This window comes from Mugil cephalus, chromosome 12, assembly GCF_022458985.1.
Source record: "Mugil cephalus isolate CIBA_MC_2020 chromosome 12, CIBA_Mcephalus_1.1, whole genome shotgun sequence".
Lineage (NCBI taxonomy): Eukaryota > Metazoa > Chordata > Actinopteri > Mugiliformes > Mugilidae > Mugil > Mugil cephalus.
In genome coordinates, this window is record NC_061781.1 from 9,026,714 (window position 1) to 9,052,214 (window position 25,501).

General features: G+C 42.2%; 1 protein-coding gene across 3 annotated transcripts in view; it reads right to left on the reverse strand.

Moving 5' to 3' along the window:
- thsd7ba (thrombospondin, type I, domain containing 7Ba) overlaps nucleotides 1-25,501 on the reverse strand; it is a 164,407-nt gene that overhangs the window by 14,036 nt on the left and 124,870 nt on the right. For 2 of the 3 annotated variants that reach the window (XM_047601769.1, XM_047601771.1), the window contains exons 17-22: nucleotides 14,195-14,200; nucleotides 12,093-12,226; nucleotides 10,652-10,808; nucleotides 3,992-4,136; nucleotides 2,196-2,311; nucleotides 1,204-1,321 (exon numbers count right to left, since the gene is read on the reverse strand). In XM_047601769.1, the coding sequence (XP_047457725.1) occupies nucleotides 1,204-1,321; nucleotides 2,196-2,311; nucleotides 3,992-4,136; nucleotides 10,652-10,808; nucleotides 12,093-12,226; nucleotides 14,195-14,200 (676 nt within the window). The remainder of the gene's footprint in view (nucleotides 1-1,203; nucleotides 1,322-2,195; nucleotides 2,312-3,991; nucleotides 4,137-10,651; nucleotides 10,809-12,092; nucleotides 12,227-14,194; nucleotides 14,201-25,501) is intronic. The other variant, XM_047601770.1, reaches the window with a different exon arrangement.

Below are 25,501 nucleotides of genomic sequence, written 5' to 3' on the forward strand. Positions count from 1 at the left end.
TCAGATCCAGCAATTTCCTCCAAAGGTGCTCGATCCAAGTGAGTCATTAATAATGTGTGAGGGGAAAAGTTTGGTAATGGTAAAGAGGAGTGGCCACAGATATGAGGAGAGAGGGAGAGAGAGAGTTGGGTATGTTGTAGCTTAGTGTCTGGGTCCGGTGGGGCTCAGTGAAAGTGCGGCCTCCATCAGCCAACTAGTTGGCAAATGTTGCATGAGCGCATGTGTTACTCCAGGGGAGACGCTGAGCTCCATGAGCCCCGGGCATACACAGCAAGAAGGACACCGAGCTCTCCCGTCTCAAAAAAAATCAAACCCAAAAAACATTAGCGCTCCCATGGCTTCCTGACAAAACAAGAGCCGCGCGTTATCTGACACAGATGCGACACAAATCCCTCATCAAGGCGGACAGATGTGTTTCATAGAGTGCGTGAATGAAATGAGAGAGTGGCAGAAAAAAAGAGTCACAACAATAGCGACAGGATTCGGTTCAATTCCCCGGGCTAAACCCCCCCGTGTCAGCTTGAGCTTATTGGAATGAAGGGTTAACGGTGAGCAGACAGACAGCCAGTGACAAATTAAAATGAATGAACTTAAGGTACAGCGTCGAGTCGCTGTAATTAACAGAATAACAAACTTTCTCTCGGGGTGATTGGCTTTGCGGAGCCAAAGAAACAATATATGCATCCAGGTTAAATCATTAACTTTTGTATATTGCATGAGGTTATAATGTGACTCTCTCCAAGTGATGTCGAGCATACCACAGGTTGGTGATTATTAACCGCATCCTTGCAATCATGCAGGTGCCGTCTATGTTTTATTTAGGAGCGCTGAATCATTTATGCCATCCATAAGGGTTGAGCTGTATGTAGTTTAAATGTTACTCTTCAAATATAACCTCATAAATGGAGCTGCTCATATTAATTAGGATAGGAATGCCTTTATGCATTATAATGAGGAAGGAAGTGGGGATATCACTATATATTTCTGGGGGGGGGGGCAACTCAGTCTTTGGTTTACGCATGCTTGTAAATATTTTAATGCATTTAAATGTATTCATGCACATTCCAACTTCTTCTCGGCGAACGCTCGAGCAGATGGAATAATGAGGAGCCGCATATACGGTCTGATGTGCGCTCCTTCCCTTCGTCGGGACGTCGCTCCTGTCGGTTTAAGCTGAGCTCGTCGCTCACTCTCGATGTTTACCTTGGCCTCCACAGGTGTGCGAGCATCCCGCCCACGGCGACCACTCGGAGAGCACGCAGCTGACGGGACAGTGGACCACGCAGCCCTCCGAAAGCCCCCACTTGTTGATCGAGCCGAACTGCGGAAAAACAGGAGCGGAGCTGAGAGGAGGGCCAGCTAATTACTTTCACTAACAAGAAGGCGGGAGTGCCTGCATTTCCATATTTTAAATTGGCTGCAGTTCATTTTGGGACGGTTGGAGATGAAGCAGTCAAACAATACAACTAATTTACGGCGCCTTCAAACCTCGTGGATCCAGCCTTATATTTCAGCTGCGGTTCACATTTCCAACAAACATTGGTCTCGTTAAAACGCCCTGATTATGAGAGGTCACCGCTAATGAACTAATGAACAGACTGCAGCCCAAAATTGAAAAAAACATTCCAGATATTACTCTTAATGGATTTGCAATAACTTCACAAGTCGTCTTTGCACAGTTAAAGGGGCGGCTTTGAGTGTCAGTGAAAAATAAAGTTGTTTAGAAATTAGACACGGCATTTCCACTTAAACTAACTGGGTAACTGGGCTTTCAATAATGTATAAACTATGGAAAGAGAACAGGAGCTGGAGCATTGCATTATACATCAATACTTATTATTTTGAAAGAAAAAAGAGACATAGCAAAAACTTCTACACGCCAATTATCTCTTTTAGGCTTTAGGGATTGCAATTTGGTTCACATCCCATCTGTATTAGTTAATATTTTTAAAGATTTATGAACAGAATATCATCTTACTTTTCAAACTGAAGTTGATTTTAACAGTATGGCAGTCAAACCCTTTGTTCTGTGTTTTTCCTCCACCAATACAAACATATGAAAACATACAGACTGTAACATGTTAGTCTGCTTTAATCAATGTGCGCGAGTGTATGTATATGTGTAGACAAAGATACTTTTAAAGCACAGGAACCATCATAAAATGAAGGTCTTTAATTCTTTACTCTGTGATTACCTGCTCGCACTTCTGCACCTCCACATTCCTGCCATCGCTGCGAATGCAGTCCAGGAGACGCAGCCGCGAGCCCTGACCACAGATGGCATTTTCACTCAGCTGGCATGTGCTCCAGTCTGCACACACAGCAACATATGCGCATTAGTCTCACTGTCAGAGCGGCTTAAACGCCCGCACCAGCAGGATCTCTGTTTGTTGTACGACAACGGCATCATTTTGCGCACTAACCCCTACCACTTGCTCCTGCCAGAGAAACTCACACGGTTTTCAGTTTTGGGAGTTAAGCTTTATTTAGTTAGGGAATCTCAGCGAGATCAACTCTCTTTCCCTGAGACCAAATGACAGACACGCAAGTTAATATAATGAGGAACATTCGCTGTGAGCAACAATAAAAAATATGGATATTTTGCTGAAATTTAGTCGAGTTTTAGAAGCTTCTCAGGAAGAAAAGAAGCTGTGTAGCTTATTCCAGTTTTAGGTTCGTGGACGTGGCATGAGCCGAAACGCAAAGTCCAAGATGTTCCCAAGCCTCCGATGTACACAGTATGGAGACTCCAATTTAGAATTAAACTGCGTCAGACAGTCTATCTCCATAATGCTGGACAACATTTGTTAGATCTACAGTTGGATTGGGACCATCACCAGCTAGGAAGTCTGGTCTTCAGTAAGGCTGGCACACAAGATCAGCAATGGACTATACACTCACTTGGCACTTTATTAGGTACACCTGTTCAATTACTTGTTAACACAAATAGCTAATCAGCCAAAGACATGGCTGCAATTCAGTGCATTCAGGCATGTAGAGGTGATCAAGAGAACTTGATGAAGTTCACACCCAGAATCAGAATGTGGGAGAAAGAGGATTTAAGTAACTTTGAACATGGTTTGGTTGTTGGTGCCAGATGGGCTGATCTGAGTATTTCAGAAACTGCTGATCTACTGGGATTTTCACACACAACCATCTCTAGGGTTTACAGAGAATCGTCCGGAAGGGAGAAAATATCCAGTGAGTGGCAGCTGTGTGGACGAAAATGTCTTGTTGATGTGAGAGGTAAGAGGAGAATGGGCAGACTGGTTGGAGATGATAGAAAGGCAACAGTAACTCAAATAACCACTGGTTATAACCAAGGAATGCAGAATACCATCTCTGAACGCATAACACGTCCAACCTTGAAGAAGATGGGCTACAGCAGCAGAAGACCACACCGAGAGCCACTCCTGTCAGCTAAGAACAGGAAACTGAGACTACAGTTTGACAACAGAAGATTAGAAAAACGTTGCCTGGTCTGATGAGTTCAGGCTGGTGCTGGTGGTGTGATGGTGTGGGGGGTATTTTCTTGGCACACTTTGGGTGTTTATCATGAACATGACAATGAGTTCACTGTACTCCTGTGGCCTCCACAGTCACCAAATCTCAATCCAATAGAGCTCCTCTGGGATGTGGTGAAACGGGAGATTCACATCATAGATGTTCAGTCGACAAATCTGCAGCAACTGTGTGATGCCATCATGTCAATATGGACCAACATCTCTGAGGAATGTTTCCAACACCTTGTTGAAAGTATGACACCAAGAATGAAGGCAGTTCTGAAGGCAAAAGGGGGTCCAACCTTTTACTAGCAAGGTGTACCCAATAAAGTGGCAGGTGAGTGTATATTACATTACTATTTATGCATTTAATAAACAGTAAATAATTAGCTGCAGGACTATTCACTTTATCATACAGATGTAACAGCTTCTACATTCCTGCTGGAAGTGAACAACAGTGTCCAGACAAGACACGTAGCTGGTTTTACCTGAGACTCTGTACTCGTACGTGAAGCAGGTGCTGTTGAGAACACAGGGCTCTGACTGGACCAGGTCTGGGCAGGCTGCGTTATCTGAGGCTGGGAGGCGGATGATTTCTCGGCTCCTGTTTCTTGTTGATCCTTGGTCGCATTGCTGCACAACGACGACAGCACCAAAAAGATTTAGTGATTTCGTTTAGAAAAGTTTAGTGTCATGAATAAGGGTCGTGGGATTAAACCAGATGGGGACAAGCAGCAGCAGCAGGAGCCCTGCAATTATATTTCAATGCTTTGTTTATATAAAAAGGAAATAGGCTGCGTTTAAAAACACAATCTTCTGTGGAGTCCTAAATCATGCGTTTTGGCACACTGCCCTTACCCTAATGTTCCGAGGAGCATTGCTTACAGAAATTACAAACAAAGTGCTATGGTGACAAATGTGTAAAATTAGGCGTAAAAGTTTGCAATGTGTAAATGTGTTATAAAGAAACAAACAGCAGGCAATAATACCACTCTTTACTCTTGTTACTTTTTCTGCCCCTATGTATGCCGTTGCAAACTGCAATTTCCCCGTTATGGCAAAAATAAAGGTTTTCTAATTCCATTTCTAATTATAATACATTCTTCATCGTATCAACAGTACTGTCCTTTCCTGTCTCAACTACGTGTTAATTTAATGCAGTTCTATCCAATATCTGAACAACAGCTGCACGTGCCTGACCTATAATTTTCTATAATCATTTCCAATTGTTCTTGAAAGAAACATATTCTAATCTAACGTAGTTAACGTGTTAATTAAATGAATGCTCTTTTGACAACTTGTTTCATCTCCGCTTGATCGTTGCCAGCACGCTAGGCAACACAATGTGTGAAGAGGAAGTTGCCTGAAAGCGTCGTCGGTAACTTTAGGGGAAGAAAGTAATAGCTCTATTTATTTTACCACTGGCCGGTAAAATGTCAAGTGTCTCCGGGCAAGACACTGAACCCAGCGTCGCTGGAGTTACCAGAAAGGCTCCCTGCACGGCTGTTCTGGCCCCACAGGCGTGCGATGGTGCGTGGGCGAATGAAAAACACCGTGGAGCCATTTATGCACCAATGAAAAATATTCGACATCAAAAAAAGTAAATCAAATGTGTCAGCTGTGTCAAGCTGAGGTCTGGTTTCAACACATTGCGTCTTCGGTGAGCGAAAAAAAATAAAATAAAATAAAATGTCACGAGTTGCAACCTGCACTTTCACAATGTTTTCCCCAAGAAAGTAATTCAAAGTTAAAAGCACAGAGATGATAAAATATAAATCGGCGTGAATCGTGCAATTAAAATACATGCATGTATACAATAGCACCATTAATTAACTATTAGCTCTCATACACATCTTACAACAATGACAAATACATTAGAAAATGTTATGGCCCTGGTTTTCCTGTGCTTACAGCTCTTTGTTCTTGTTCTCCACCCCTGCGTTCTAACTCTCTGTCAATCTCATTAGTCTCAGCTGGGCATTAGACTGGTGGAGCACCTGATCCAGCTACAGCCAATGGTCAGTGTGCTTTAAAGGGATTGCCGTGGTTTACCTCCAGCGCTAGATAATTCTGCATTTTTCGGTCTGCGCCAGCACAAGAGCCTCGTCTCGTGTTCAGTGACTTTTTTTCCCTGTTGCGAAAGTTTATTCATCAAACGTGTCTTTTCCCTCTTTCGGCGCCCCCCCCCAGAGAGAGAGAGTGTCAGTTTCCCGCCGCTTTCAGACACTTTTATCTTTTCTTTCCCTTGGAGTTTCCAGCACCTTGCCTTTTTCTACCTTTTCTGATTTTTACTTTTGTATTTACCTGCAGGGTATTTAACAAACTCATTTTATTGACTCTCACAGAGAAAGAACAAATACTGTACATATACATTAGCTACCCACGCTTTGAGCTTTTAAATGGCTGGAAATGGCCTGTCTCACCGCGTTAGCCTGGCGCTTGTGGCTGACAAAAGTACAATTTTTAGTTAAATTCTCGCCTACGTACGAGTCTGGGGGAACTTTCAATAAAAGTGAACTTTTAAATAATTCTGCACACATACCCTTTCTCACTTGTTGAAACACATTGCTGCCACTTCATGCCAAAAATGACTGTGACCTTTAACTCATAATTGCAATCTTTTCACATAATGAAGTGAGAGCATGCCGTTATTAGGGGGAAATAAGTCATAATCGTGAGACGGTATCACAAAAATCATGAAGTCACCACACTTTCTGTGTGGTTCTCTCACTTCTTTTTCTTAAACACCGTGTTAACACTAAAATATTAACAGGTTCAACATTTTAAAGGTAAGGCACATTCACTGATAAAGATCTGCACAAACATATCCGCACCCCAGATTCTCACCGGAGGAAACGGTCTGGATTTCGACAATATCTGACACGTAAAATGCGTGTGTTATATGGCGCCGGCTGCCGTCCGTGTGCCACTAATTTAACTGTATTTCCAGGCTGAAGGTTGAAATGGTCCCGCCACGTCCAGCGGAAACATGAATCTGCTGTAGACTTTTACGCTGCGCATCAGAAGGCAGATGGAGTCGAGTGTGATAATTATTGGAAGAGCGATTACGAGAACACTCGCCAGATATCAACGCACAGGCGGTGGCGGCACGACGCAAATGCACAAATCAGTCAAGTCCCTCAGCACGGGAATGGAAATCCGGGAGCGGAGGTAGCGGAAATGTGAACGAACTGTCATCTCCCGTCTCTGATTGAAGAGGAGACATTCTCCTGATAAAGGTCTCCGCACCGAGCTGCGTTTGTCCTTCTGCACCCGATTCACCAGGACACTCACCTCAATCACTGTCACCTCCTAATGAGGGACCTCTGTGTGAGGCTCATAAATCAGCTGCAGTCATTGCACCCTTGTGTTCACACCTACTGTCACCCACACACCGACATGGAATGGTATATATACTACACATGCTCCTGCAAAACTACGGGCTCGGTTAGGTTTTCACACCACATTACCATCACTAGACCAACAAAGATCCTACAATCAAACATATCCGGATGTCATTTCCAAACTGGTTTGCAGTAGGATCTAATAAGTGCTCAAACACCATCTGTTTTTACATGCAGCCTCATTTTTTTCCCGCTCTTTATGTCTCACACAATAGCACCAATAGATGTTAGAGATTCTTCCCCAGTGCCGTTCATGAGCTACAACTGCAACCATTCACGCAGCCACTATTTCACAGTCAGGTACAACATGTGCAGAAGGAGGCAGTTCACAAACAGACTTGTTCCTGATGCCGTTCCTTCTTGCGGAATACGACCAGTATTATTTGTACGAGGAAAGAGACAGAGCATTCGCTGAAATTCACCATTATTTAAAACCTTCTGGGTGCCTTTTTTTTTTTTTCTCGCAGTAGAGAAGCCACTAAAACAGACAATCACACATTTTCAAGTTTTCCGTGACGTTCTATTCCTCACCAAAATTGAGGAATGTAAGTATAGCCTTTTAGAAGCGTGCCATCCACCTTTCAGGTGGAAATAAAGCCCTAGTTTTAAAGAACCTTGAAGGCAGTCATAGAAGTGTACGCAAAATGTTTGAATCTAAACTGCTGCTGGTTGACTACATGCAATTACCATGATGCACACACTAAACTGTCACCCAATTCTTTGGCAAAACTGAGTAACTGCTCAAGGCACTTTCCTCATGCTGTGTGATGTGCGTCTGTTTAAAAGGGCCTCGGAGCTACTGTCTACCGTAATTGCATTTTTACTACCATTAACTTAACCAACACAATGCTGGGGTAGGGACGTCATCAGCCATCATTCCCTCACGAATGTACGTGCACGGCATAGGGAAACATCAGAGTGTCACGACACAGGACGCTACGCCGCCTCCAGACCTCACAGCACCACCAACCCCGTCACATGCCTGCACACGCTGGACAACATCCAGACTCCGTCTAAGTGCTGGAATAACCCTGGGCCATACAATGGCTTCCAATTATAGTGGACAGACACATTTTTAGTAAAGCATCTCTGTCTCTTATTATATCTTTGTGAAGATTTCCAGTGGGAACTGAGTTGGCTACTTTTCTGAATCTTTCGATTCCATCAGTACATCTCAGGAGCCAAGACAGGCGAGGCTGACACACATTAGTCTGGGAAGATCTAGAGCCGACAGTGACTGTGTGCACCAACTTACAGTACGTTTATATAATTATAGGACAGGATTCTTCCTCCCATTGTTTTTTATTCATTATAGCATTCATGGAGTTGCATTCAGGGGTCAGTAAGATTATTTCTCTTGTTTGGAATATATATATAATGTTTGACAGCATTACTGATAGGTTGCATCCATGGGGGATAAAATTTTAGACAATGTGGACGAGCCAAAAGAGGTTCCTCTAGTTTAAATGCTGTAGTTTACAGCCAGGTACAATATCGGTTTAGGTTCTTAAGTTTATGTACTTATAATAACTGGACAAGTGGTCATTTTTTCATATAACCTGCCTCTTTAAAACACATCTAAGCTAAGTCGTGCATAATTAAGCAGTGACTGCTTTGAGTAACAGGTGGGTGCCTTCACCCTCAGCTCCACTCAGGCTCCACCTCTTTGACCATTTTTGATTTAGCCAGGCGTCGATTCAGGCAGAAATGGCGACGGCAGCCACGCCTAGTTTTAAAAGCTCTTTTCAGGTATTCTATGGGCGACGTCATGGAGGGTTTGTCTTTACATACAGTCCGTGATTGGTGAAAGAACTAAAAACACATCTGAACTCATCTTCATGTTGTTCATAATTCATATGACCTCAGTGTCTGCGCGTCTCATTTTCGGTATAATTCAGCAATAATATTTAAAACTAAACTGAACTATCGTCTAAGTAGAATGTAGTGGTCAGGTTGACCAAACAAACAGGCATTTTTGTAGAAATTAATCACCTTAGTTTCATATGGAAGCTTTAATTAGTTTTCAAAGCAGCGCTACATTATTATATCACCTAATGCATTACTGCATTTTACTAATGTTAGCGGAGCTGTCAAAGGGTCCAGACTGGAAGACTGAATGAGACAAAACGTCTGGGGAGAAAACTCAGACTAATTAAGCGATCCCTCTTTTACTCATCCTGCTCTTTCTCTGACTCCAATGTTCCAGTTCAATGAACTGTTGTGTCTGACAGGAAACCTATAACGCAGCCGCATGGCTGTGTGACCACAAGCCCCCCAGCAACAAACGCTGGGGAACATATGCTCTGTAGTTCTAGCCTGAGGGGTAGACGTCACTGGAGACCGGAAGCACATTAGTAAACGCAATTAACTTTACCAAAACGTATTTCTAAAATATCCTTTATGCCGGGGCTGGGCAATTAATTTCTACAGGGGGCCACATGAAAAATCTGAAGTGTGTTGGAGGCCAAACCAAACGATTTTGCTCAATATTAATTTTCTCCCATTGTAAAAAGCAGTAAATTATATATGTTGATAAGCTGCTACTGGTAATCGGACACATAAGAATATTCTGTAAATATTTATTTAAATTTATGAGTTTTGCTGTAGGTTGAAGAGGAAACACAATCGATCTGTAGTTTTGGATACAACGCATTGGAATGTTGGAAACTTTGTCCTCTGTGAAAAACTTTGGTGAACTAAGGAGGGACCATGTAGCTACGTGAATTATTTTCTGCATCTCAATAAATCTCAATAAATGGTTAACCCTTTAAGACCTGAAAGTCTGCCCATACAGAGAAGCTTGCTGTATTTGAATTATCGTAATCCCCGATGGATAATATTCAAGTTGCGCTTTCTAGAAAAGACACTGCCATTACGGTAATGGTGACGCACCGCTGCTGTCGGCTGCAGGTTGGAGAGCAACGATCGCGGAGCCCCAGCAAGAGAGACTTGTTTGGAGCAATTTGTTGGTAAAAACACTTGAGATGTCACGAAGGTCTTCCAGGCAAAAGCACAACTAACCAGTGTTCAGTCACAATGGATATTGTCAATAGCGCAAACCACTGTGACTTACGGTAATTCAAAATCGGCCACTTTGACGGATGCCAGCGATCCGCTCAGGCTTACAGCGCCATGACGTAAATAATACATCATGGCTCAAAATAAAAGCAACACAGTTGTATTGCATGCACAGCATAAATACTTGTTCATCTGTGCTTATGACTGACATACCGCGGGCCAGACGGGAATGCCCAAAGGGCCGTATGTGGCCCGCGGGCCGAAAATGCCCAGGTCTGCTTTATGCAGATGACTATCAACACCTCTCTCATGTTTACTTCACATTTATACGATACGTCTGCTAAAATATAAAGGAGGCAAAACTCTGTAGTATCCAACAATCAATGGTCCAGCAGTTGTTATCTGCATTAACACCTATAAACATTTTACATGATATAAACATATTTTTAGGGCAGATTAAATCATTTGTTTAGCTGTAAGAAGACATTTTCTATATAATCTTTAATAGATTACATCATTTCTTTTATGTAAATCGTAGTCTCAAATACACATACACCACCAGTCAAAAGTTTAGACACACCTGATAAAGTTTGTTCAAACTGGCCAGATTATTTGAAATCCATTAGATGCTCTTTTTCTGAGGACATGCTCTACAGACCAGCTAACTCACCATACCAACCACAAACTGTCTACAAAAGAAACAGTCATTGGATTTTTGCTTCTTACCAGAGGGCAGTTGCTCCAAGGTCCCCAGGGAGCCACGACGCAGTCAGTGGGACAGGCCAGATAGCAGACCTGGGCTCTGGGTGGCATTTCCTCCTGATCACACAGGCTATCCTCCACACTGCTGTCCTCCCCTCTCGTGGTTCCTTTCTTCACACACCTAGCGGAGCAGCAGATGCAGCTGTATAACTAGTCTCTGGGGATCTCATAAATGGGGCCATTTTTTATTTTATTTAATTTTTTCCCTTTTTCTTCAGTTCCACAATCCATTTCTAAGTTTCTAACTGAAAACAGATCACACATTTCTTTTAAGGTGAGATTTTGCAGCGAGGCTCTCAACAGTCGGTCTGAAGCCTTCATGAATTTATCTGTACAAAACCGAGACGTGGGTCATGTTTGCTGTCTCCAATAGAAAAAACGGTTAAACAACTGTTAAAATGATTTCAAACTCATTGGCAAATACAGCGGCAGTATGACACAGCTGTCCTGCTGCAAACGAAAAAAGGTGTTCTGATTGACGGCTGAGTTCAGCACGACTTCTTGCTCATTAGTATTGAAAGAGTCTCTACTGGATTTTGTTCCCAGGGATCAGTTTAAGGAACGGCTTATGAGGAACGTGATTGCTATTTGGTTTCACACGCTAATCATTATCTCGCTAAATATTAATACAGCATCTTCCAGTCCGCTAATCATTATCTCGCTAAATATTAATACAGCATCTTCCAGTCTGCTCTGTAGTCGCATCATTATCTCTTTAATGATTCATGAAGTTGTTCCTACTTCGTTCCTCACCTGTTCTCCATTAACTCCTAATATTTTTTTGTCGCCCTCTCTCTAAGCGATACTGCCTGTTCATATTTTATGCTTTAACCACGAGGAAAATGGAAAAACCCACATGGATAGTTCCAGAAACGTATTGTTGTTTAGGTATGTGACTGCCAACTTGCAAGTTAGGGTTACTGACCCAGTCCTTGTGAAGTTTCAATGTAGTGCATAATATTTTTAGAAAACGGTCAAATGAAATCAGTAAAAAAAATGCGTATTTACACTTGCACACTTTCAGCTTTGGCTGAACTGTATATGCAAATGTACAAAACACACTGAATATGTGCAGTTCAGCCGCTTCAGGCAAAATACAGTTGATCATCTAGTGGGAGCTCTCTCTCGAAAGCGCTTCATTCAATACCAAGGTCAACACTTCACGCTTCCTCTGTGGCTATTTTAAGTAGCTCTCAAAGCCACTGTAAAAAAATAAAAACCTACACTCAACAACGACCGCTCATTAGGACGCAGCGGTTTATTTTGACTGTTTGTTTTCTCTTGGCAGCGCAAGTGTCGGGACCGGAGAGGGCACCAGCCACGGGGCTCGCTGCCAGATTGCCACTCCCGTTGTGTTTTGCGGTGCCAGGCTAGCGGCGTGCCAAGCCAAACCCCGCTCGCTGACCTGATCTTGCGGCTTTGGACTCCCTCTCCGCAAGCTGGCAGGTCGTCCACGGTATTGATGGTACAAATGGACCAGGGCTCAATCCTCCACTCGTACTGGCTGCATTCGCTGCTGCAAGGCACAGCCTCGTACACCTGTATGCACGCATGTGCGAGCACAGACAAAAAAAAAAAAAGGAAAGGGGGCCCATGTGAGAAATTATGGAAAGAAAGCAGCCAAGTGTGTAATTTCAAAACCCGGACATGCATATAAATCAGCTCATAGAGACACTGACCACTCCCCACCACCCTCCACACCAGCACAGTACATGTACAGCTAAGAATAATTGGTTCATTTACTTATAGGATGTAGAGATGTTAGCTACGTGTACAGTTTTCATAGTACACTAATGAAGTGTCTCTAGGTAGAAACAGCATTCATTCTGTCTTTTCCTTTGGTAAAGCTAGAAAGAAAGACAATAAGAACAACATATCTTGTGTTTTTCTTCTTCCTCTTTTTTTCTATCATTGCCTTCTTGTTGCATTTAAGTTTGTCATCCAGCATTTGTGTTTTACCGTGGATGTTTTGAAGCCTATGCTGGATTCAGAGTGATTGTGCCTGTAATTAACACACATGGCGCGTAGATGAGGCTTGAAAGAAAGCAGTAAAAAGATACCTGGATGATTTGAATTTTTTTGAAGACATTTCTCAAACAAACTCAGCTGCCTTTGACTCAGCTTTGTTTTTGGATAAAACCGTGACCAGGGTGGCTGAGGATCTACGCAGACATGGGGCTAAAAACTGTTGCTGCAAGCGCGGGAACGCGTATTGAGAAACAGAAATCAGAGTAAAAGTTCAGCCGTAAAGAAAAGGAACATTTCACTATAAAAGGGCCTCTAAACTGAGGGAAAACACTTAATTTGCCACTGCTGTTAAAAGGGGGAAAAAAGCGCTTCAGCCACGCTGAAGAGAAAACTAAACATGACACGAAGAGAACAGCATGGGGTGTATAACGTTAATGACCACGGCGGCGAGCCTTTCGACGGCTCTGGGCGTATTTGGCTGGATTTTGAGCCTGTTCTCTCCTCCCCACTAGACCTGTGAATCTGGCACGTCTGTGTAACCAGGGGAGCAACCGGCACCGTGCTCCTGTAAACACGTGTTTACTCTCAATCTATGTAACTGTCTGCCACAGTAAAAGGTATACTCCGGAGGACAACTTGCGGAAAAAGCTTTGACAAGCTGTAATGGGTGTCAGCAAGTGCGTGTGTGCGTTTGCGAGTCGTGCGCGTTAAGGACCGGAGAGTCGGGATCGTGCGTCGAGTATTCCCTCCCCGGCGGGCCACACAGATGCCTATTACACCACGTCATCATCTCCCATCTGTCCCTGCAGATGCCCCTGCTGGATAAACTGGCAACTGCTCTTCCCTCACTCTCTCCACTGATACCGCAGGCTCCCCGTTCCAGCTTTACAGCTAATTTTCATCAACATAAAAATGACTTTCGAGTCACTTTGCTCGATACATGCACCATTTACTGACCACCAGGACCCTTTGTTCAGCGAGAACTCGCGTCGCCGCAGCCCTGTGCACACTGTACCACAGCACATAAAGGGTCAGATAATGACAGCCTAGCTCCTATAAAACAAAGACTGAGTGTGAAAACACAATGTTTGATCCCAAGCTAGTTACACACACATTAAAAAAGTACAAATAATAATGATAATAATAGTAGTACGGGGGACATGCTATCAGTTAGAGTCATCTGCTACAAACCAGAGCCACTTAGTGGGTAACTGTTACATTGGCAGTCTCCATTTTCTGCTCTTTGGTTCACTCTTAAAACGTTTTAGATGAGCACTCTTAAAAATATAACCAACTCCTAATGTTCTTTAGAGAATGTCAGTATGAATTCCTCCAGCTCAAAAGCAGATATCGTCCAAATGCACTCGGCGTACATCATTTCTATCCGTGTGGCCCTCGCTCCAATCAAACTATTGTTCTCTCTCTCAACAATAGGACCAAAAAGCGTCAGAGGAGTGCACGTGACGTGGACAGATCTGGCATGCATTCTGTCTTCATTAGCTAAATCAGAGTTATATGTACAGAATGAACGGCACTGACCTGAGCCTGCGTGGATGTCCATATTAGCAGTGCATGACAAGCCAGAAGTTGGGCGGGGGAGAGAAGAACAATGATACGATCATTAGTTTAGATTTGGCCTGCGGCGACAGAAATGTATAGTTCTGCTTCGATTTGATTTTGAAAAATACTGCATTCTGCTCAATGTTTCATTAATGAGGGTAAAGGATGATTAGGCGCTTCATCATCTACAGTGAATGTAGGCATTCTGGATATTTCGCCAAACTGAATGATTCATATTGCTGAGAGAGTTTTAAAAAGGGGGGCTGCAGTTGGTTGTAGCAGCTGCGGCTTCGGACAAACCTGCAGCTGAAGGCAACTGCGAGGAATTAATTTGCCTGGAGATGGTGAACTGACGTGAATAAACATATGTTCGGAGAAGCTGTGTGCTCTGTGTCTAATAAGTGTTGAAATTTACTGGCTTGAAGGCAGCACTAATGTTAGTGGTAAACTATTACTTGACTCACAGAATGCTCGTTTGAGGCAAGTGCTTCATGCTATGACAAATGAGAAGAGTTAACACAATGATCCATGAGCACACACAAACACGCATCCTTGTACTTCTATCTTATTGAGGACACTCATTGGCATAATGCATTACCTAGCCCCATACCCTAACCCTAACCATCTCAACTAAATGCCTAAACCTAACCCTAACCATCTCAATTAAATGCCCAACCCTAACCCTAACCATCTCAACTAAATGCCTAACCCTAACCCTAAACCTAACCATCTCAACTAAATGCACAACCCTAACCCTCTCAACTAAATGCCCAACCATAACCCTAACCCTAACCATATCAACTAAATGCCTAACCCCAACCATCTCAACTAAATGCCCAACCCTAACCCTAACCATCTCAACTAAATGCCCAACCCTAACCCTAACCCCAACCATCTCAACTAAATGCCCAACCCTAACCCTAACCATCTCAACTAAATGCCCAACCCTAACCCTAACCCTAAGCTCAACCATCTCAACTAAATGCCTAACCCTAACCATCTCAACCTTCATAACAGCCAAAAAGTGAGGCCAGAAAAGCGAGGACCGGCCAACATGTCCTTACTTTCCAAAAAATACTCTGGATACTTCACCTTGTTGGTTAAAAACTCACACTGGCCCTCAGTTCGTAGCAAGTACAAGACAACACACACACACCTAAAAACCATAAAAATAGGACAGGTGAGGTGCCAACAGGTCCTGGTGCAGGGATTCAGATCTGAATTATGCGATTACAATTTTTAAATTTATATCCACAGTGTTTAACAAACAGTTGTTAATTATCACTAAATTTACAGTCTCAGGTTTGCAGATATATATATATATATATATATATATATATATATATATATATATATTTAATTTTCTTGTGCATGGAAAGCCAACTCTCTCAACTGCTCTGTGGGATAATGATCATGGCTTACATCCATAAAAAACATACAACCTTGCAAGAGAAGCACATGCACACAGACAAATAAACAGTACGAACATACTGTAGGTGCCTACACAATGATCCATGAGCGCGGATACAAACGCATACACCCGTACGCAGATAAACACATGAAAGACCGTCACAAAGGGACATGTGAAACGCCGGCAGGGCCTTGTGCAGGGATGGCACTTTATTGTAAACAGAGAGAAAATGGGACGTGGAGCCTTGAAGCAGAGCGCTCTCTTCTATAAATCTTTCTCGCAGTGTCACTTTGTCCCTGCGACTTCAAATATTCTCCGCCGTTACTGTCAGCGGGCCCATAAAAATAAATAAATAAATAAAACAATGGCTCCTCCGAGAAGCACAGTGGGATCTATTCCAGCGCTGATGACCTCTCAAATATACCAAGGAGATGATATGTTGAAATGCGCCAAAATATAATAATGTCATTAGGACTGACGACATCTGTATGTGGTGATGCACAGAACGGCGATGAAATAAAAAGATGTTCTTGCTCAGAACTTATTTATGTGAACTTAAAGGGGATGTAGGCAGGAGATAATGAAACAGAAAACTCCACAAAAACAACAACAACAAAAAAAAATCAATACACACGTGAACCAAATAAGCAATAATAAGTTCAGACTAGGTAAATAACACGAAGACAAGAAATATTACATGCTATTCGGTAGACAGCCCTCCTCTCTCGTGTTTCAGCTCTAAAGTGCACAGAGATCTTGCATCTATGTCTAATTGGCTGTAATTATTACACCAGCCTATACCCACGAGAGACATAACCCACGACAGCTGTAAAATTAATTTCAACCGTTGGTTATTGACCGCTGACTCGGTTTACACACCGTCTCATCCCCTTTCTCTTGCCCACTCTTTCTCATAACTGTCTCCCAGTTAGTCTTCCAGCCGTGGATGTCAATGGACCAAAGCCCTTACAAGATTTACACTATGTCTAACATCCTCCTTGGACCCACCGCTGTGTTGGCTCCACCGCAGGGTGATGTCGTGACTTTCCATAATTACACAAACTGATTGCCCATCAAGCTCTGAACTAATCTCCTTTTCTCATTTACTTTGTAATCTATTACTGGGGCCCATCTCAACAAGACAGGAATGCATTAGCAGAGGCGTTTCGTGAGCACTTAACCTTCTACCATAGTAATATCCATGGTCAAATATCTTTTTTCACATATAAAAAAAAAAATAAAAAATCTGAAATCACATTCGAGAGCAAGTGCCTCCTATTATTTGCAGATCAGATGAGTATTATATATGAATTAAAAAAAAAAACATTCATTTAACACACGGGTCATTCCAAAAGTCCACAGTCACTGAACGAACGCTGCTGGAGAACGTAGGTGAGCAGCTACAATGAAGAAATTACTGTGTTCAATGACTGTGGCTCTATTCTAGTTTTGGCAGATCACAAGCAATGAAAAGGTATTATAGTTTCTGTAAGTACTGCTCAATTAAATGGATGCTCATACCCCAAGGTTCTGGATCCTTAGATATATATATATATATATATATATATATATATATATATATATATATATATATATATATAAAACTACTTCTGAATTTAATTTCTAATGTCGAGATTCCTAAAAACAAACCTGATGAGACAGTGTGTACTGGTGTGGAAACATTTTGGAGACAGCAGAAACTGAATACAAAGATGGGGAGGTAGTGAACTAATGCCTGACTGCATATTGATCCGCATCATACATGCAATGCATGCTACATGTCCTGCATTATAAATATGAAGAGCAGCACTGTGTTACATATGTGATTTATTTTTTTACATTGGCGGTGCTGCATGCATCGACCGACTTCCCATCACCGAATTCCCAGCCCTCGAGAGGCCAAAGGAGATGAGTCACTACTCTGTGGTCTGAGCCACTGGAACACAAAAGCACAATGACTCAATGATTTGAGGGTTAACTTTCAACTTTCCCATGCATTACCTCTTCCTGCTTTATCCCCTAGATAGTGCAGGTCTATTACAGGGCCCGTACAAATTAGAGGCAACAATTAAGAGGAAACACATGCAGGCCAAATCCATCCATAAAGACCTCAGCAACGTTCAAACACGGGACGTTTTCTGGAAGCAACAGTGCTAACAACCACCATGCACCACGATAACGACCCATCATGGTTCACTTCTCCACAAACCCTTCCACTTAATTATCCATTAAGCACAACATAAAGTAGGAGTCTGCATCAAATATGGAAGTGAAGAACGGTGAACTGGAACATTTTAGGAGAAATCACAACACTCCTGGCCATATTTCTTTAAACAGTCTTTGAATGACTGCTGCTTGCGGCAAATGGCTTCGGCATACCCTCAGCATACAGACGGGGACGAAACACGCCGGAGACGCTGCACGGGCTGCCACTTACATGCTGACTTTTTAAGTGATACTGTCGCTTCCTACAAGACGGAAATATAAAGAAAGAGGACAAACACTGTCAACCTGTGTCAATACGCCGCTCACAGCAAACACGCAGCAATCTTGTCCTTAAAAACGACACAGTAGTTATCAAATGATAAGAATGTGTTTAAAATTCACCCAGGCACTTAGTACAATTTGTTTCTGTAATTAGCAGTTAGAAGCTATGATTAACCTTTGTATCTGAAATAAATGCTGCGGACCATCTGGGTGGCTGGCGGCTTCAGAGAGCCTGTGATTTCTAGTCTTTCAGGACTGCCTTAATAACATGCACGGCTTGTAACGCAGGGAGACACCTTGCTCTTAGGGCTGGCTCTGCAGGGGTAGAATAACACATGCCCAAGGACTGCTCTACGTTAATTACACCTCACTGGCCTTGGGTAGCCCCGTCAGCTTTTGGCTCCAAAAGTCTCTCACTATAATGAAGGGGAGAGATGAGTTTACCGGGTGCAATCAGGGGAAAACAAAACAACGAAAAATTGAGAGAAAGGCTAGATGGAGAAAGGACATGTAAGCTAGTTTGATAACTTAATTCAAAGCCATTTGATGTCATTATAATAAGACGAAAGGCCTGTTAATCTGTTATTCTGAACTGGACATTTCACAGGATAATGTATTTTCTGTGTATTTTGTGTGAACTGGAGACCCAGATGAATGAATGAATGAATGAATGAATGAACAGAAGAACAGATTAATTAAAAACCATGCAATGCTGAGTTAATCTGAGATAAGCTAAACTCACAGGGGTGCAATAATAACATACTGACGCTACAGAAACTGACACTAAACATCATACTACAAGGCAACAAATCACAATACGACATCAACGTGGCGAGTGGGGAGTTGAACGCCGAACACGCGACAACAGCAACACGGACGCCTCGGGGAAGACAGGTGAGGAGCCCAGGAGTTCGTCGGTTCATCTAATGTGTGGAAATACTTCACGGAAGATGAAGCCCGTTCCGCAGTGACATGCAGAAAATGTAACAGGCAGTCCCGAAATACAACAAATGTACTGCTGCACTACACATTCATCGGAAAAGGCATCCATTAACAGGAACAGAGGAACGGTCCAAATCCTCTCAGCGTCAGTCAGTTAACAACGAATGTAGTAGCAGTAACAGAGAGAGGGAGGTTGCAGATCAACAGTTTGCTGGTAAATTTCACTAAAGTAAAGTCTGAAGTTATTATACCTTTAGCTGCATACATGGAAAAGGATTTGGAGATATACCCCCATTTTCTTTTTTTTTAATCCCGGTTACTATATTATGTTACAACATAATATGTTACAAGTTGTGGAGTACAATTAAATGCTATTGACAGCATTGATAAGATCTTATTCAGTTGTGTTGTGTTCTATTACACCGAAAAAATCTAATTGTTAGAATGATTTAAAAAAAATACTTCAATCGGTGGCACGCAGTTTAATTAACAGTTAATAATTTGAGTGCTTTGCAATCAGCAGTTTATATTAATACAACTTAATTTTAAGGCACATCCACTTGGAAATTTTTAACTAAATTAACTAATTTTCAACTAAATTATTTGTAAAATACTGCTGTAAAAAACCAAATGGTACGGTTTCAGGAAAGCTTTTATAGTCATCGGGCGAGAGGTGAGGTTCACCCTGGACACAACTATTGACACTCACAGTCAATTTAGAATCAGCAGTCAACCTAACAAACGTGTCTTTGGTGGAGGGAGGAAACCGGAGTACCCGGTGCTCAGACAAAGGTCCAGTATCCAAAAGAAGTTTAATTTACATGTTCTATGCGATTCCATGACATAGCACATAGGAGCAATAGTACTGTTCAGTATATTAAACTAATGAGGGAGAAATTCCTTTAAACCAAATAAATGATTTAGTTACAACTTTCAGGACGAAAAGAGACAACTAGCAAAAGAGACATTTAGCTAAAAGGGCCCAAGGGGGTCTTTCTGAAAAAATCACTGAAGTGCAATTTCAAGTTGATGTAAGTACACTGCCACGACTAAAGCAGAAAACTAAGTGAGACTCATGCAAAATATGACAATACTTCAACTACTACACAAACACACTTTTTAGAGTGTAGTTGACACAGTTTTTTTTTTTTCCAGAGAGAGAGTGTCACATGTTATAAGTGTCAGACTGATGGTGTTTACGGTGCTGCCGTGGTCTAACGCCAGCAGGAGGCCATGTTCAAGCTCCCATTACCTTGAAGAAAAGCCTCCATGATTGAGACGCTATAGATTTCATTGTTGCAAAGCATTACTTTCCACCACTGTGTTTTTATGTGAGATGTCATCGACTTGTCAATTCGACTTTCACCACTTATTAGTTGACTTTCAAAAACACAAAGCCGTTCGACCCCTTGGTGGAGAGCGTGGACGCTTTTGTCGTCTGGGGATGATTATACATTTTCAACCAGGAAGAAGAGGTGCCTCTTTCGCTGCAGGTGGTGTAATCTGGCTCAAAAACAGCTGTCAAAAGCACTTATGGGTCCAAACGGTATGTGGAAGGCGTCGGACATAATGGCTCGTACAGTGGTCATCGCCGTTTCACCTCTCCAGGTCAGCGTTTCGCGAGCCGCGGTACTTTCATTGCGCTTTTCGCCACGGTAATAACTGATGACATTTATATTAATTACTTTTTAAGTTACACATCCCACATGTCAAGGCAGAAAAAGGGAAAAGCAATAAATGTTAAAATCCCCCGTATTAAAAGTGTTTTTAATATCAAGTTAAACGGAAGCAACTGACAGGATAACTAACGGCTGCTGGTTGTCATGGTAACACGACGGGCTCGGGAAAATGATTTTTAGGAGACGGAAACGTCGCGGCGGCACGAGGAGATCGTATCTGAGCTGACATGCTCAACTGGCTTCAAGGCAATAAGGACATGATTTGGCCACATATCCATCAGTGTACGTTACCGACAACATGCGCTATATGAGGTTCCCTCAGCCCTGGAATACACGAGAACAAGACCGTCAGCCACCTGTCAGCGGAGCACGCGCTTTCTTTCTCTCTCATTCTCTAGACAAAAGCTGCCTCAGCATGTGCCTGCAAATGGAATTGTTTAGATTTCTGCTAGTCCCTGTACACCAAGACTGTGAGGAAATTTACAAGGTTATAAAAAATCTATTAATAGTAAATCTTCAGAACACCCGCTAACTTTTATTCTTGGTAGCTTAGCACGTAGTAATGTAAATTGATATACCACAACATGGCACAATCAGTGCGTGTGACATGCATGTAATACTGGAAGTGGGTTAACTTTGAGTGCTTTGCCAAAGACTTTCCTCTTCAAAATCCAGATGAAAAAAAAATAAATAAATCACACAACCCTCAGAGTAATGACCACTTTGTTTACCTTGATACACAACTACTAAAAGAGCAACAGAAACATACTGGGGCTCATAATTAAAGACTCTTTAAAGACTCTTCGTATGTAACTATTCCTCTGATGATGCATCGCCAATCAGCAAAGTATTTATTTGTTTATTTTTTTATCAAGTTCAAGTGAATGGAAGATACTAAATCCCCTGTTTGATGAGGAGCACATGCCCTCGAGTTCACCGAGTGTGTACAGCTAATACAGACAAGTTAAAGGAGAGGCCTAATTTATAACAACAGACGAAGCTGTCACATAACTCAGTGCTCTCAGTTAATTATATTTCTGTAAAGCTAATATGACACTTGTAGAGAAAACCTGAATGTGACGAGCAACCCCTGCCCCCTCCACCCCCCAAAAAACCCCTTGAAGCCAATTAAAGAAGGGATATGTCAAAGAATTCAGCAGCAACACACTAATACTTCAATTTCACTAATAACCACAAGCGAAGTTGAGCCACAAAACTTAGCAGAACAATATCAACAAGAGCACGTATCAGTATTTTGAAACTTACCAAGACACTGAAGGAAGTAACAGAATGAATATTTTGATGTGTCGCCAAAGTAAGGGACGACCAAAAGGCTGAGGTAGACAGCGGCACCATTAGAGCTTCAGCTCGGCAGCCATATCATTAGGCACTGTGACAGTGCCCACCAGCAGATGTGCGTGGAAGCAACGAGAACTCCAGAGCAAATTAATGACCGCAACAAAACCGCATCCGACTATTTTTCGAGTCCGTTTCGTCAAAACAGGACGGCGGTCAGCAGCGTCCGCCGCCTCACAACTTAATGGCGTTCGCCGAGCGCACACACTTCCAGCTGAACTGAGCCGGCGCATCAAATCACGACACGCGATGGCCAACAAAGCGCCACGTGCGTATAGTTACTTTAAGTACAGCAGAGAGCCGGGGAAATCAGCATTGACAACGTGTGATACGTACGTGGCAGGGGGCGCCTTGCCCCCGACAGCGTGGGCTGCCACCTTGAAGTGTGCTCGTGGACAACACTAACGTTAGATTGGCGGACTGGCCTCCATAAATCTGTCCTGAGGTGGAACGATCAGGCTGCTTGGATGCTTATTAAAGAGCGCTGAAGAGCATGAGAGGAGCAAGGAGAGGAGACACGCTACGAGAAGGACGAAGGAGACAGCGAAAAGTTTGTTGCAATGATTATGAGTCACATGCGGTCACAGTTTCTATTTTACGAATGAGCGTTAATGTTTGACACTAGATCTGTGTTCAGCGGTGACACAGTATTAATACTGACACATACAGCAATATTCAAAAGTGATTTCATTATTTTTATTCTAAGTCTTTCTGTATATTTGGAACAAAGGCCATCAGAATAAGATAAATAAATATGAGGACACACGTTCCCTGATGTGCACTCGCAACAATACACTGAATACATACTATAAAAAAGCACAAACATGCAAGAAAATACGTGACCTTGTTGTATTCTCTACACATATAGAGGAGAGTAATACTATGGAGATTAATCGGGAGCTGCTATTATGAGAAAGCAATAATACAGAAAGACTAATAGGTGATTTGCTCCACACAATCCATGGCAAAATGAATGACTGCAGCAAAAAATAAACATGCCAGCGTATGAGAAAGACTAATCTGATAGGACAACACTGTCTTCCAAGATAATTGGAAAAACGATGCATGCGCATTTCTGCTGCTGATAATTAAGATTAAAGTTTGCTTGATTTTTCCATCAACGGCACAAACTCTCGAGAGTTTGGAAGCTCGATGGAGAGCGGTTCACACGACAGCACTTTAGAAAAGATTAGAATATAGCAGAAACAACATGCTCAGTATAAAACCCAAAAAGCACAAGACACGGTTATGAAGAGTCAGTATTAATGATAATCAGATTTTAACAATTGTAATATGAGGGATTTTGTTCCCATTACACACACACACGAGCATGTGAGGTCTACAGAAAGGATGACTCACCACGAGACAGTGTCAGAGTGGAGGCCCGGAGGAAATGAGAAAATTAAAAAATAACTATATGAATGGCGCGGAGGTTATCAGTTGGTCAAGGCGATTCTTTTGGTTTACACAGTGAGCGCGTACACAACTTGATACCTCAGCATCTGGCAGAAGGCACTGGTGGGAGTCATGATGAAATTCAAATGTCTCCTTTAATTATAGATCCAATTTGTGTGTTTCTCCGGGAGCTCCGCTTTGACATCAGTGAGCTCTCCGTGGCAGCCTCCCAGGGCGTCTTCTGCTCTGACACGGGTTGAAAGCGCTGCTACTGTGAAATCTTTGCGTTCGTCCCGTGTTATGATTTCGAATAAAGCAGAGATCGAAAGAAATAGGATATTGACAGTGCTTCTGCAAATCAAACGCTCTTATTACGAGACGAAAAGCATTTTTTAAATAATCCCACTGTGGTGGAACCGTAAAATCCTAAAAATAAAATAAAATAAATAAATAACTGAAACGGTCAAATACACTCCCTTTTTAAGCAGTCCAGGATTCAAAGGATCGGGGGCCTCGTTATAACTGTGCATTGGACCCAACCTAATGTGTACACGTGCTCAAAAGGGAAAAAAATCTGCCCACAAACACATATCTCTGTGTAAAATTTCCTCCATCACCTTGAATATGCGCCCTCTTTGTAAAGCCTCACGCTTGATTCTGATTGTTGTGGAATCTTAATTCTTCACGTTCATTCAGTACAGACAGACAGATTCTGGAGAGAAACACAGAGGCTGGATGTTTTTTTTTTACAGTATTATTGCAGAAAGAGAGGTGGTGGGTGACTCAGAGCCTGCTGTGTCTCTGGCTTTTACAAAGAATTAGCAGGTTCATCTAATCAGAGCAAGGGTAAGGTTCAAGAGCGCCATATATGGAGCTGTTGTTTTTTCATCAGAGATGGTTACTACTAGGTGTTAATCAAGTCCTCCTACCTCGTCCATGCATCACACATTCCAAGTGAACCCCTGTTTGTTTGTTCCCACAGAACTACACTTATCTAATAAGAGAATACAAAGGATATGTGTGATTATACCGGTTATCAGTAACTTTCCTTTACTAAATATTGCATGTTAGTTTTCCAGCCTAGAGATGCTTTTCTGTTTTCCAGTGAAGGACGCAGAGAGGTGCACGTGATACAATTCTACTGATACACTAAGTCGCCTGTTTACTGAATTTATTTTATTAAAGAATAGCAGGAAATTTGTTTTAGAAATCCCATTCAGCTGGAAGCGACGTATTCGCTTTGTAAAAGAAAGCAGATGGGGTGAAATATTATGAACATGTCTCAAGGCAAAACTATAATTTATTCTTAAACCAAGGCTGACAACTTAGATAAAACATGTGGCAGTGGCTTGGCGCAGTTGACTATATAAAACAAACATATGTAATAGCATACCCCACTCTCACAACGTGTATCTTTTTTTTTTTTTTTACGGCCATTTATGAAGCAGTGGCTCTCGAGATAAAAAGAGGCAGAGTCTGACCAGAAATTATAACCATCACAGAAGCCTTTTAAAGCTGGTGCTGCACTGCTAATTAAGCTAATGGTTTCAACCAGGCCTCCCATCAAAGGCTAAAACACTGCAAGATACTGTACGGAAAGCCTAAGGCTGAAGCCCAAATGAAAAGGATTCCCGCCAGATGATGATCCACATAGAGGTTATGGAAACAATAACAGCATCTTAGAGCTACAGCAGTATCACCAGTACAATTTATGATCTGACCTCACACTGTCACCTGACGCCATGACACAATTCTGTTGCTTAACCTACATCCTTGGCCAAATAATACAAATGTTAAGATATTTTGCTGTTTGTTGTTTTGTTTTAATATTTTGAGAAGACATCTAATTTACCTACTTACATCAAATTTGATACACATTAGGTAGAAATAGCAATTACATATGAGCTGTACAGGTTCAGTCCGTTCAATCATTTAAGTTTTTCGTAACCTGTAAATGATAAAATGGTCCTTAACCTTGGATGCTGGTCCCGGCGCTAGAGTGGTAATTAAGTTAAT